Raw genomic sequence first — 14,770 nt, forward strand, 5'->3', positions numbered from 1 at the left:
TTAAGGCTGGGTCTGGATCCCTTGAGCACGACAGCAGAGGACTTTTGTGACCTGTGGCCAGGATTATTGATGGATCAGCCCCTGTCACTTTTGACAGTGGGCATAGGCCCCAAGATCCTTAATTTAAGATGGTATTTATGGCATCAGATGAACTGGACCATTACAAATCTTGAAGAAAAAGGGAAAGTCAAGGATTGGTTTCCAAACAGGTAATGTAAATAAAAAGCAAACTGCCTCCAAACAGCAACAGCCATTGAAATCCACTCCTTGGGATGTGAAATTGGTATGTGTAGGGAAACTAGGCATTTTTTGGTGAGTTCTGCTGGTGGCAGAGGTGTATCTGTAAATCAGGATGGCTGATATAACTAGGTTATAGCAATAGGTTATGTATGGGAGCTGCTAACACAAGAGGGCTGAATGAAGGCCTAATTAGAAGCTCATGGGTGGCAACTGTTCTGCCCTACACCTCATCCTGATCCTTCAGTCTGTAGGAACAGAAAGAGAAGGAATTACACCAAGGGCCTCTTACGTGAATTGCATGTAAGAAGGGGATTGTGAAGAAGTTTTGGGGTTTGCTCTTAGAATTCCCTAGCAGAAACAGCAAATCTCTTCGACAGAAATACCCCTCTTTGCCTGTTGTATCCCTCTGCATGGAAAATAGGTGTGCAGTGTAGGGCAGCTGGGTGCGTGTGCTCCTGCAGCAGCCAGGCTCTTGCTGTGTGTAGGCAGAAGGGTGTGCATTGTGCTTCGTTTCCAGCCTTGCCATTCATCTGCAGCTCTTTACACAGTTGACTTGCCCACGGACACAACCTTCATGTGGGTGCTCCCACTCCTAATGCGTGAGCTTCCGTTGGCCGACCCAGCAAAGCTGGGTTCTGGGCTGTAGGCGAGACCTCCTTGGGAATGGCAGACAGCTGTGGAAGGCAAAGCTGAGTTTCAGCTTAGGGAATTGCTGGGAGAAAAGGCAGGAGATGCCCAAGCTTGGAAGAAGTTTTATGCTCCAACTTACAGATGTTGACAGGGATGCCTCCTTCTGCACAGAGCCTGTAGAGGGAAGGTTGCACTTGGTTATGTGTGTTCACATGCAGAGCCCTGTGAGCCTTAAACGTTTGCAGGCAGCAGGACAGCCTCTGTTTGCACCAATGGAGGTGTGGTGGGACTGATGGGAAGAGCTGATCTGTGAGGTGGATTTACCACAGGGCAGCTCTGAAAAGCACTGCCCAGTTGGTTTTCCCATGCTGGCACATGGATCTGAAGGGTCTTGTGTTGGTATCTGCCACCCACCTGCTCTCCTCACCCTCCAGCAGCTTTCTGTAGGTTGTGATCTCGATGTCCAGAGCCAGCTTGATGTTCATCAGCTCCTGGAACTCCCACAGCTGCCGGGCCAGGTCCTGCTTCGCCTTCTGCAGAGCCGCCTGCAGCTTGGTGAGTTTGCTCTTTGCATCCTTGATGGACGTTTCCTTGTGCTGCTCAGCATCAGCCATGGCCATTTCCAGTTTGCAGCACTACAAAGATGTGGTCAGCCTTAAACGTCTCTTGGTATTTGTAAATGTGACATGTTTGGAACAACAATTCAGCATCACTCTGCCCTGATGGTTCCAGCAGACCTGCTGGTACTCACCTGCTCCTTGGCACTCCTGACTTCTCCACTCAGTTTCTTGACCACCCGTGTCAGCTCGGCCGCCTCTCTTTTCTTCTCTTGCAGACTATCAGCATTTCTGCCTGCAGTAACTCGCAGCTCCTCGAACTGCAAAAGCCCCAAAGATGTGGGTTGTGCATTCCCAAAAGCACGTGCTTTGAGTTAAATCAGAGTAACTCTGGGTTTTCAGAGGAAAGATGCACCCACACCCTCCTCCTGGCTGCTTTTCTCACCTTGCCTTTACACCAGGCTTCAGTTTCTGCCCTGCTCCTGCAGGCAGTGTCCTCATAGTGAGCCTTGATGTTGGCAACAACGCCATCCAGATCAGGATCCCGGCTGTTGTCCATCTGCACAACCACTGCCGTGTCTGAGATGTGGACCTGCAGCTGGTGGCTCTCCTGGAGGTGACAATGAGATGCTGGCACTGCTGTGGTCCCATCCAACCCCATTCGTACTCTTGCTCCCCGCTTTTCAGTGACCACACAGGTGGATTCTTGCTCCCCGTTCACCATAAGGGCTGACCATTGCCCCACATTACCCATTCTTCCCCTGTCCTTCAGGATAGACCTCCCAGATCTGCCTGAGAATCGCAGAGCTGAAGCAACGGGGAGCTGCTTACCTCCTCATAGAGCAACCTGAGGAAGTCAAACTCTCCTTCCATCCTTCCCACCTTGGCCCCCAGCTCTGCTTTGCTTAAGAAAAAGCAGTCCACATCCTGAAGTGGCAGTGGGGAGAGAAGAAGGAAGCTGATTAGTGGAAGCTGATTAGTGAGAGCCGACTCAGGGCTGCCGTTGGGGTGGGGGACTGGGTGCAGGTAGCGTGGCTGCACGCCAGCTCCCACTTGCACAACTACTGCTGGTCTGAGTTCAAGCACACCTGAGCACCACCTCCTGCTGGTACTTGTTCTGTGCAATGCTTTGGGGGAAAGAAATCACTGCCTGCATGCACCCCAAAGACCTGGACACAACAAGAGGGTTCAAACGGCCTTTGCTCACCTTCTTCAGGGCAATGAACTCCTTCTCAGTGCAGCTCCGTTGGCTGCATTCGTCCTCATACCTGCGTGGGAAAATGGGAGACTTCAAGCTCAGCGCAATTACATCTTTCTTTGGGATTCTGCAGGCTTACTTCAAGAAATGGAACCCCTCCTATTTTTTTTCCCCCCTTTTCCCCAGATGATATTTGGGGATGTTTTGTTCTGTTTCATAGCCCATGGAAAAGCACGCTTGCTTTCACAGAGGTTTTGGTGTTCTTACATATTTGCAGCAGAGAACAGAGGAACACTTGAAATTGCTGCAAGTGTTAATTCCTTGAGTTAGGAAAGAATGAGAGAATCTAGAAGAGATGTGTCCTCTGTTTGGTCCACTGTAAACTGTGACATGGTTTTATGATCCTGTTCTCTGGGGACAATTTATTATATCAGAATGTTCTCACTTACATTTTCTTGTTGGTTTCCACAGCCTCTTGGGCTGCTTTCAGGCATGTTTCTAACTGGGCTCTGTTGCACCCCAGCGCTTCCAGCTGCTTCTTCAAGTTCCCGATGCAAGCCTCCAACATGGGCACGATGGTGTTCCTGCAATGTTTCTGACCCTGCAGAAAGTTCCACTTGGTCTCCAGCACCTCGTTCTGCTGCTCCAGTAATCGCACCTGAATCCCAGAGAGCAAAATAGGAAATGAGATGAGGGTTAAGTGGTTGTGAGAGGTGATGTCCACGCAACAGCCATAAAATGCAGCTCTTGGTACACCTGAATGCAATGTTTCCTACTCTACTGTTCTTTTGTGCATATGGTTTTTGTGGGTAAGCCTTGTGGAAATCAAACTCATAACACTTCTAGAAAAGAACACCTTGGTGCTCAACTGACATTCTAAAGTTATCCTCAGTGTCTAAAACAGAGCTGTATAACCCAGATTCCTTGCCCTTTCCGTGCTAGATCTCCCAGGGCCTTGAGCTGGGGAGGGTTTCTCTGCTCACCTTTTCAATGAAAGAAGCAAATTTGTTGTTGAGGGTCTTGATCTGCTCCTTTTCTTGGTACTTCACGGTCTGCACGTTGGGGTCGAGCTCCAGTTGGAGTGGTTGTAGCAGTTTCTCATTGACAGTGATGGGTACAATGGTGCACAGCCCAGAGGATCCACCAACCCTGTAACCAAAGCCAGCACCTCTGCAGCCAAATCCAGCTCCAGCAGCACCAAAACCATATCCACATCTTGTAGGAGGACACCTTCCTACGTCTATTCTGGGTCTGGAAGATGCTACACCGCTGAGGCTCCTGGTGCTGAAGGAACCCAACCCACGTTGGCGACACAAGACTCTACCAAAGCTTTGCCCACTCCTGGGAAGAGCAAGAGAGGATGAGCTGAAATTGCCAATGCGAGCAACGTTGGTGCCATAGGAGCAGGACATGGCTGCTGGTGAGGAGGGCTGGGTGCAGGTGGTGTGCTGGGCCCCAGTGCAGTTCCCTCTGCCTCCTGTGCAGCACCTTCTTCCTTTTATTTGTGGAAAACGGGGCGAGGCTGCATGAAACTTCCACAAGATGTTTACGATGCAGAGTAGGAGCTGCTTAGCATACGTTGTGCTCACCAATGGAGAAAGCAGATTTGCCCCATAACGCAATGGAGGACTGCTGTTAAGTCAGTGGGGTCATATTGAAGTCTTGTGTAATCACAGTGAAAATCATGGCTTGTGCTGGTGCTCCTTGTTTTCAGGAATGTAAAAGATTTTGCCTTGTTATGGGTTGGATAAAGATGTCAAGTTCTCACTTATCAAAGTGCTTCCCTTGCTTTACATTTTGCTGCTACATCAGCTTGTGAGTAAGCGCTCTGAGGGAGAATGTGGCTGGATATTAGGAATTATTTCTTCTCTGGAAGAGCGGTGATGCATTGGCGCAGGCTGCCCAGGGTGGTGGGGGGGTCACCATCCCTGGAGGGGTTCAAGAACCATAGAGATGTGGCACTTGGGGACATGGTCAGTGGGCATGGTGGTGTGGGTTGGGGTTGGGCTGGGAGGTCTTGGAGGTCTTTTCCAACCTGAATGAGTCTACGACACAACCAGATGTTCAATAAATAGCATCAGTACTAAAGGTGAATTCATTGAGAGCTAGCAAATAAAGCCTTGTGTGCAGGTTAGCGATAGAAGACAGCTTCGTGTTGGCTTTGCCTATGGAAAGGCAACATCTTTGAAGGCAAACGTCACTGGGACCAGGTCTATTTGTCAAGGGTTTTTGTCTGTATATTACTGGTGAGAGTGTTTTCCATCGTAACATTTTGTGGGGTATCAGTTGAAACAGAGACCTGCATTTGGAACATGGTGGCTCTTGTGGATGTTCCAAATTGGCCAAATTCTCCGAAAAAAAAATGCTGTCTCCTTGTCCCTCAGCTCTAAGGCTCCTTCGTTGCCTGGGGCTTCACTCCTTTGCCTCCCACGTTGGGTGAGTGCCCTCACTGAGGCATCGGGGCTCCATTCCTCCCACCTTTGATATTCACATGTGTGTGTCCACGGCTTGGAGAGATGGGAACGGCATTGGAGCCCGCGTCGCTGTGTGGGAGGGCAGCATGCTTTCTAGGGGCAGGGTGGAAGTTCCAAGCTAATGGCTGGGTTTTGTTTACTGCATTTTTCCCCTTCCTTGTTCAGTGGTTGATTGCAAGCCCAAATTAGTAGCCTCACTGGACTCCTCGGCTCCAGGGCCCTCAAAGACTTTCCAGGGATGGTGCATGAGAGGATGGAGCAAATTTGGTGATTCCACAGTGTCCTTCATCCTCCTGTGCCAGGTCACCTTGTTCCAGTTTGGGCTCTGGCTGCATTTCATGGCTCAGTGAGTGCATCTCTTCCTCCCACATCCTCTAAATGCCATTTTTTCCTTCATTTTGCGAAACACTTTCTCATGTTATTGAGGCAAGTAACACTGAGTGCGACTGTACAGCACTTTTGGACAGAAATTTGAGGGGAAGGGTTGTAAGGGGTGGGTGGCTATGCAGTGTTCCTATCCCAAAAGGAGAGGGGTCCCTGAATGAATCTTCCGATCCTCTGGTTCAATGGGGCAAAGCAGCAGAGCATGATGTTGGACTCCAAGAAAACCCACCAAGATGTTTTGAGCTAGCTCAGTTAAACCAAATAGTGACAATTGTCTTGAGCAGGATTGGAGTAGTATGCTTGGGTGAGTGGTGAAAATGGAAAAAGTGTGTGGGGGGGGGGGCATGCAGTCACCCCCCCCCCCCCCCCCCCCTTTTTTTTTTTTTTTTTTTTTTTGAGTATTTTGATCTGCAGGAGGCTGTAGAGGATGCACCTTGGATATTGGAGCTCTTTCCTACTCGCAGCACCGTGCAGTGGTACAAGCAGCATCTGCAGTGATGGTGCTCTTGTCCCCGGTGCCTCCTGTGGTTACACTTACAGAGGTGGTGGCTGTAAAAGGAGCTGATGGGCTTGGGTGCATTGCTGATTCCCCCATGTAAACCTCCTGCAGGCTGGACCAGCATCCACAGAGCGTTTTGCTCTCTACTTTGGATTATCAGCAAGTTCAAGTGCAGCTGATGTGTGTTTCATCAGCCCGTGGATGTCCCTGTTCATTGCAGGGGAGTTGGGCTGGATGGCCTTTAAAGGTCCCTTCCAGCTCAAATGGTTCTGTGATTCTATGATCAAAACGACCTTAATTGCTCCCTTTCTCTCGTGGAGGAGTTGGAAATCCACAGCCTGGGAATTACCACTGGCACATTACTGAACTTGAGTCATCCTTCCCTGGGCTTTGGTGTTTTCAAGTTCTCCAGTTGCCTCTGAATCACCCAATTCAGCTCCGTAATTTTGGGTTTTTGTGTTACGCAAGCTATGTTTGCCAGCAGCTTCTCTCAGTTCCTCATACTCTGGAGAGAGAAAACGCAAGGAAAATAAATACCAGATGTCAGTGATGAGAACTGCTGTGGGGTGCTGGGGTTGCAGTCCCCAGTCTCAAGCTATAAGGCTGAGATCTTTAACACTGGTGTCACAGCTGACTCATTTACACCATAGCAGCTATGTGTTAGCAGAGAATGTCCCAAACAACACATGGCTGGGACAACAGACCTTTAAAGAGCATCTTCAGCCCAACTTGGGAAATCAGAAGAAGCAAAAGTAGGGCATAAATCCTTCTGTGAATGTTCCTTGTTGTTGTAAGACTCTGTCAGCCCAGCTTCTTTTAGCAGTGTCCAGAAGCTTTGGACATCCAAAAGCTTTGGATGACAGCAGTGCTGCCACTCATCTCCAGGCTTTGTCTTCATACATTATTTGAAAATTCCTACAGATTTGCCCACAGTGGGTGCCTGGATCCGAGTGATTCCCTGGGAGCAGCAGCAAGGTGAGCAATTGTCCATTTCTATTGCAGAAACAGATTCCTTAGGATCTTGCCCATGCAATGCAACAGTAGTGCCTTTGAAATGTGGAGGACTGGTCTGATGTATGCACGGAACGCAAAAAATCTTCCTGACCTTAAGTGATGGGCTGTAAGAGCTGAACTCTGTGGGCCTCCCCAAGAGGCATGAGTTGGAGGAAGAGTAAAGTCGTTATTCTGCTTATGGGCTCCTCTGGAGGCTGACTATGGGTGAGGGACTCCACCTCAGCTTCCAGCTCAGCTTTGCTCATGGAGACACTATCCGTGTCCCCAAGCACATCAGAAGGGTTTATGCAATGAAGGAGCATTCTGCTTAATGCCACATGCAATAGGATTACAGCTCCCAGCACTGCTCCTTTCAAGGACAAGAGTTTTACTGTGTTATTAAATGGATTTCCTCTCTCATCCTCTTAGGCACAAGAGGAACACTGCTGGGCAGAGCAGAGAAGGGTTTGACAAGCTGGGGTACACAAATGTCCCAAAGGGCCACATTGAGCTGCAAACAACAGACGAAGGTGGGATTCAACTCTTTTAATTAAATCTTCCCTAAAGTTGGCCTGCAGGTCCCTCTAGAGTCTCTGGAGAGCGAGATGCATTCTCACTGCTGTCTCTCCAGCAATTTTCACTGCTGTTCCTACCGAACACCAAAGAAGCGTTTGAGTTGGTCTGAAATGCCCTCAGCTCTTGGAGCAGAACACACTCCTTTCCTGCACACCTTTCCTCTCCTTGCCTGTGAGGAGAAGAGAAAACATAATTTTGCTCCTCTTTATTCAACCTAGGCAAGAATTTGATCTCTTCCTCTTGCCTCATCTCCAAATGCCCAACCCCAGCATGGACACAGCTGCCAACACAAATCATACAGGTGGACATCACTGGTGGCGTTGCATCTTGTGCAACTCTGCCGACTTAAAATGAACCAGATCCATTCCAGCTCTAGCTTTGGAGCTTTTATTTTCAAACGAACTTCGTTTTCCTTGTATTTATCAGTCTTTCACGATCCCTTGCATATTGCTCAGTTCTGTTGCCAGCTTGGCTCTTTCCTTTCCCAGAACATCCTGCTGCCTCTTCCAGTTGGCAATAGAAGTTCCCAATGTTAGCTCAGCGTTGCTGTTGTAACACCTCTGCTCCCACAGAAATCCCCATGTGGTCTCCAGCCCCTTGTTGCACTGCTCCAGCAGTGGGACCTGAAATTCAAAGTGTAAAGATTTGTTACCTGTGATACAGAAGGGGACAGTTACAGTCCCAGAAGTGGCAAACTGAGAGATGAAATCGGTATTGTTCAGAATAGTAGTGGGTGAATGCAGAAAGCAGACAGCCGAAATCTGTCAAGTGACATCTCCTTGTGAGAAGGCTGTTCTGAAAAATGTCTCTGCTGTTATATGAAAAGCCCTAAGTCACTCATAACTGAGATGGGATAAAGCAGGGGTAATTCTGCTTCAGGTTAGGATTCAAAGGATGTAAAAAAATGAAGCTTAAAGAACCAACTTGTCTGCAGGTAGCAAAACTGGTTCCATCTCCATCCTGAGCTTCTTGGGGCTTGATGGGGAGCTTGAGCTTGATGGGGATCTGGGCAATGGATGTGCAGACCCCCTGGGGTCCATGGACCCCATAACCAAAGCCAGTGCCTCCATAGCCAAACCCCGTGCCAGAGGAGCCATGGCCATATCTCTGCATTGCCACCTAGGCTCATGCTGCTGACACACCTCAGTCCTGGGCACCCTCTGCCACCAGTTCCATGGCAGAAGAATCAGTGGAGGATCTACTCCTGCTCCTGAGGATCCCAGCAGAGCAGGAGCTGAAACTCCTCCTGCTTTAGGTGGGGTTGGCAAAGCCATCGTGGCTGCCTTGAAGGGGAGCGAAGGTGGAGGGAGGAGTAGGCAATGCACGAAAGATGGCCTTGCTGGAAACTCCGGAATGAGGAGCAGAGCTTTCACCCTCTTTTCTCCCCCCAAAATGGGCTTTTGCTGCACAACCATCCCCAAATGGTCATTTTAAATCACATTCATGAGCTTGGGGTATCTGGTAATATCCCACTCTTCTTCTTTGCTGAAGAGCAACTTGAGCTGCCTTTAAGCACATATCTGTCACTGGGTTCTGGGCTGTGTTTCTAATTTGAATGGAAGGGAATCCTTGGCCCCATAACAATTGCATTTGCAAACCTCCCTTTTTTATAGTGACCATGAAAGAGAGAAGCAGAACCAATCATTTGATGTTTGTAGGGCACCGGGCTGTAGGAAGAAGCGTTGTTTAATGTGTACAAATAGAAGAATCCAAACTGAACTCTTTTTTGCCTCTCTCCCTCTTCCACACAAAGGCTGGGGGGAGCTAAGGACAATGGCACTGAACCAGGGTTGATTTCCTTGTGTTTTTAACCCTGCTGATGTTACTGCCTCCAATTTGACTGGTGGGGTTGGGCTTACAGCCAGGATTCACCCCCATTCATCTTCCTGCAAACGGAGGATTTGGGGCTTCCTGCTGAAGCTAATGGAGAAAGAGATGTATCCTGTCCTAAAATGTCTTCACCTGTCCTGCTGCTGAAGGTGGCAGAGGTGTCAGACCATGATCTCCCGCCCCAGAAGGGCAGAGCAGAGGGTGCTGAGTTGCTCCTTACTCTCCTCTCTTGTTTTTCTGGTTCCACACCAACTATTTAAGCTCCTTACTTACTAAAATCCATTACGCAGTACATCCCCCGGGGGTATGGTAGCAGACTCTGAGGCTTGACAGAAGTTTTTCCAAAGTGCATGGAGTGGATGAGAAGGAGCAGCTCCTCCTAAAGAGTTAATGAGCTGAGCTGAAACCTTCAGAGACTTTCCATGGGGTGGAAATTACCTCCTGGCTTCCAGCAGTGCTGGAATCCAACCATCAGGAGCGAGGGGTGCTATTATTTTAGAGAGAGAAAGGAGCACTTAAGTTCGCTCTTAAAATTAATCCTTGTTTTTTTGGCAAATTTTCTCTCCTGGAAAGGAACCCACATCAGTAAGAAGTGGTCAGTGTGCTCCTAGTTTAAAAAAAAAAGCAGTAGAAATAATAATAATAATAATAAAAAGGTAGATGTCATACAGAGTGCTGCTATTTATACAGCAGCTGAAGAATGCAGGGCCAGGTTAGTCCTTGCTGAGGTCTCACAGTTCTGGGTTGCCTTGCATATTAAACTCTTCTAAAAAGAAGACAGAATGGAGAAAATAGTGGATGGGGTTCTTTCCTTCTGTTGTGTGTTGTTTACATGATCTTGACATGTTTGCCTTGTGCATGGTCTGCACTATCCCATGTGGCCTTCAGCATCAGTGATGGCTCATTGGTAGAGAAGTTATGCTGGGAGTACAGCACAGCACAGAGGAAGCAGTCTAGGAGGTTTCTGGAATGCGTAGAGGACAACTTCCTGATACAGCTGGTCAGAGAGCCCACGAGAGGAACTGCCCCACTAGACCTGCTGTTCACAAACAGGGAAGGTTTGGTGGGAGATGTGGAGGTTGGAGGCTGTCTTGGACAGAGTGATCATGAAATGATAGACTTCGTGATTCATGGTGGAGCCTGGAGGGGGAATAGTAATACTGCTACCTTGGACTTCAGGAGGGCGGACTTTGAATTGTTCAGGGGACTAATAGGGGGAATCCCCTGGCATTCAGTCTTTGCGAGCAAAGGGGTCCAAGAGAGCTGGTTGCTCTTCAAGAAGGAAGTCTTAAGGGCGCAGGAGCAGGCAGTCCCCCTGAGCTGCAAAATGAGCCGGCGGGGAAGAAGACCGGCGTGGATGAATAGGGAGCTATTCCTGAGGCTCCGGGAGAAAAAGAGAATCTACCGCCTGTGGAAAGAGGGACAGGCCACTCAAAATGAATACAGGGAAGTTGTTAGGATGTGTAGAGGTGAAATCAGAAAGGCAAAAGCCCAGCTTGAATTTAACCTAGCCGCTGGTGTGAAAAGGAATAAGAAACTCTTTTATAAATACATTAACAGTAAGAGGAGGACAAAGGAGAATATCCACTCTTTGCTGGATGAGGCTGGGAATGTGACCACTGAGGATAAGGAAAAGGCGGAGGTTCTGAATGCCTTCTTTACGTCTGTCTTTAAAAGTCAGACCAGTTATCCTCAGGATACTCCTCTCTCTGACCTGGTAATCTCGGTTGGGGAGCACACTAACCCCCCTGTGACTCTGAAAGAAACAGTCAGAGACCTACTGCTCCAGCTGGACTGTCACAAGTCGATGGGGCCAGATGAGATCCACCCGAGAGTGCTGAGGGAACTGGCGGAGGTGACAGCCGAGCCGCTTTCCATCATCTGTCAGCGCTCCTTGTTGACTGGTGAGGTCCCAGAAGACTGGAGGCTTGCCAACGTGACTCCCATTTATAAGAAAGGTCGTAAGGAGGATCCGGGGAACTACAGGCCTGTCAGCCTGACCTCGGTGCCAGGGAAGGTTATGGAGCAGATCGTCTTGAGGGAGATCATGCGGCATGTGCAGGGTGAGCGGGGGATCAGGCCTAGCAGCATGGGTTCATGAAGGGCAGGTCCTGTTTGACCAACCTGATCTCCTTCTATGATCTAGTGACCCATCTGGTGGATGAAGGAAAGGCTGTTGATGTGGTCTACCTAGACTTCAGCAAAGCCTTTGGCACTGTCTCCCACAGCATTCTCCTGCAGAAGCTGGCAGCCAGAGGCTTGGATGGGTACACTCTTGGCTGGGTGAGGAGCTGGCTGGAGGGCCGGGCACAGAGAGTGGTGGTGAATGGAGTCAAATCCAGCTGGCGACCGGTCGTGAGTGGTGTTCCCCAGGGGTCGGTGCTGGGGCCTGTCCTCTTCAATATCTTTATTGATGACCTGGATGAGGGCATCAAGTGCACCCTCAGTAAATTCGCAGATGACACCAAATTGGCTGGAAGTGTGGATCTGCCTGGGGGTAGCGAGGCCCTACAGAGGGATCTGGACAGGCTGGAGAGCTGGGCTGGAGCCAATGGGATGAGTTTCAACAAGGCCAAATGCCGGGTCCTGCACTTCGGCCACAACAACCCCAGGCGACGCTACAGGCTTGGGGCGGTGTGGCTGGAGGACTGCGTAGAGGAAATGGACCTGGGGGTATTGATTGATGCTCGGCTGAACATGAGCCGACAGTGTGCCCAGGTGGCCAAGAAGGCCAATGGCATCCTGGCTTGCATCAGAAACAGTGTTGCAAGCAGGAGCAGAGAAGTGATTGTTCCCCTATATTCAGCACTGGTGAGGCCGCACCTCGAGTACTGTGTCCAGTTTTGGGCCCCTCACTGCAAGAAAGATATTGAGGCCCTGGAACGTGTTCAAAGGAGGGCAACAAAGCTGGTGAGGGGTCTGGAACACAGGGCTGATGAGGAAAGGCTGAAGGAGCTGGGAATGTTCAGCCTGGAGAAGAGGAGGCTCAGGGGAGACCTTATTGCTCTCTATAACTTCCTGAAGGGAGGTTGTAGTGAGCTGGGGGTCGGCCTCTTCTCTCGTGTCATTAGTGATAGGACCAGGGGGAATGGTTTCAAGCTACGGCAGGGGAGATTCAGGCTGGACATGAGGAAGTATTACTTTTCAGAAAGGGTGGTCAGGCACTGGAATGGATGCCCAGGGAGGTGGTGGAATCACGACCCTGGGGGTGTTCAAGGAAAGACTGGATGTTGTGTTGAGGGACATGGTTTAGTAGGAGCTATTGGGAATAGGTGAACGGTTGGACTGGGTGATCTTTTAGGTCTTTTCCAACCTTGGTGATTCTATGATTCTATGATTCTGTAAGTTTGGATAGGAGGAGCAGTGTTCAGTTGCAAAGAAATCTGGAGAAATAGTGTGTTCCTTATCCAGCCCTACTTACTAAGGTCCTGACCTCTTTATCAGGGATTCGGAAGTGAATGTCTGACATGGAGAGCAGTCCTGATCCCCCTCTACAGATAATGACAACTATGCCAGGATGGATGAATGAAATGAGCCTCACCTTGCTAATGAAGGAGGCAAATCTGCTGGTGAGGGCTTTGATCTGATCCTTCTTCTCCCAGCGCACTCACTGCACTGGGGCTGATCTGCAAGTTAATACTGACCAGGAGGTTTGGGTTGACCACAATCCTTTGAATACCTGCGGGGCCACATCTTCCAAACCCAAACCCTCCATCACTCACACTATGGTTGCACCCTGACCTGGCAGCGCAGTGCCCTCTGCTCCTGGAAATCCTCTTGCTTGCTTCCCCTTGGGCTGGGCAGGCTCCTGCAGCCAAATCCACTGCAGATCCATCCCACACTTCCCCCATTGCTGTGGGACGTGGAGATGGAGCTGAAGATGCCTTGAGCAATGGGCACAGTGCGGAAACGGCACCAAACCCCTCAGTGGTCCTGACCTTGGCTGGCTGACTTCAGTGTGGCTGCAGAGGGATGAGATGGCAGAGGGACAACGATCTCCAGGTTTGGCTCTGAAGTGATCCCTGCCTTAAATCCTTCTGTGTTCTGGGCTTGTGCAAAAGGCTGGGTGGTGAAATCATGGAATCATTAAGGCTGGAAAAGACCACTAAGATCATCAAGTCCAACCATCAAGCCATCAGCACTATGCCCACTAACCCATGTAGCTCAGTGCCACACAAAGTGTATCAGCTCTCAGCGCCGCACCTGGCCACATTTCCAGCTCATTAATCACCCAACTCTCTGGTGTACCATGTTGGCAACCTCAAGGCTCATAGAACTACCCAAACTTTCCAGCCTGTATTTTTCAGGGTGCTGATGTCTGCTGGGAAAATATGTAAAGATGTTGAAAACACCAATTTGATGGCTTTGCTAAGGGAAACCTGGCTTTACTCCCAGGAGTAACATGTGGTCGAGGCAAGGGGCAGCTGGAGGTGATGGTTTGATCCTCTTCTTTGCAAGCATGACTTCTTGTGATGAAGGGGATAGTTTGGGAGGCACTTCTGCCCTTCTGCTTGCTACAGGAGAAGCCTGGGTGCTTTGCTTGGCCATAATGCTGGATGCTGAGGTATCTACATTTAAAAGGCATGCTGGCTGTAGGTGCCTTTTTGCTGCTGGATAGTGTTTGCATGGCCTCCAGCAAGCCAAATTCTGTTCTGTGAGTGTCAGTGAAATCATGTCCAGAAATGCCAAAGATGGAATGGCAGGCATTAGAGAATGGGCCATTTCCTTGTGGTAGAGCACTGTTGTGCTCACATCTGGAGGATTAATGAGAAACTGGGTTTTCTATCACTTTCTCTTGGCCAGGAGTTGATCAGTGAGTCACGGTTGCCTCCAGTGGCTCTTCCCTAAAAGGTTGTTTGGGGCTTTTGAGTTTTTGCAGTTTCTAATTATGGTGGTACCAATGACAGCATTTTATTAATCCCTGCAGCTATTGCATGTACAGAACACATGGGCTGAACTTCTTGGGAAAACTGAATTATGTCCCTGCATGAGTCATCACATAGAAACCTGAAAAATTACAGGGTTTTGGGGGTGATCAAGCTGGCATGACACTGGTGAGATGCCACAACAGAAATTAGGATAGAGGGATGACATAAATTAGGACAGAGGAATGTTTTCTCTGGTGTATGGAGGCAAGAGTTAGAAATTTCCCTTTCCCTTGGAAGCTGATGCCAAAAAATCTTGCTGCACAAATGGGAATGGGGCATCCCCAGTCCTTGTTCCCTGCTGAACGTAAGTGACTGCCATGGAAGGAGAGATCACAACTGTTATGTGTGTGACTTGTGTTCACCTTCTGCTAAAGAGATGATAGTGCCACCATGGCTGTGTAAAGTCATTGAAATTAAAAGGAGAATGCAACGGAATGAATTTCATATGCCTTTTATTAGAC

At 49.2% G+C, this 14,770-nt stretch overlaps 1 protein-coding gene across 1 annotated transcript; it reads right to left on the minus strand.

Annotated features, from left to right (window-relative positions):
- Positions 1–780: 780 nt before the first annotated feature.
- On the minus strand, positions 781–4,037 carry LOC122189001 (keratin, type II cytoskeletal cochleal-like). Its single transcript, XM_042887762.1, has 9 exons — positions 3,609–4,037; positions 3,075–3,283; positions 2,635–2,695; positions 2,259–2,354; positions 1,873–2,037; positions 1,622–1,747; positions 1,285–1,505; positions 1,010–1,044; positions 781–929 (listed from the first exon to the last, which is right to left on the minus strand). Exons 1-9 carry the CDS (start codon positions 4,035–4,037, stop codon positions 781–783), a joined length of 1,491 nt encoding a protein of 496 aa, XP_042743696.1.
- Between the last annotated feature and the right edge of the window lie 10,733 nt (positions 4,038–14,770).

This window comes from Lagopus leucura, unplaced genomic scaffold, assembly GCF_019238085.1.
Source record: "Lagopus leucura isolate 7727_CA_CO unplaced genomic scaffold, USGS_WTPT01 Super-Scaffold_100110, whole genome shotgun sequence".
Lineage (NCBI taxonomy): Eukaryota > Metazoa > Chordata > Aves > Galliformes > Phasianidae > Lagopus > Lagopus leucura.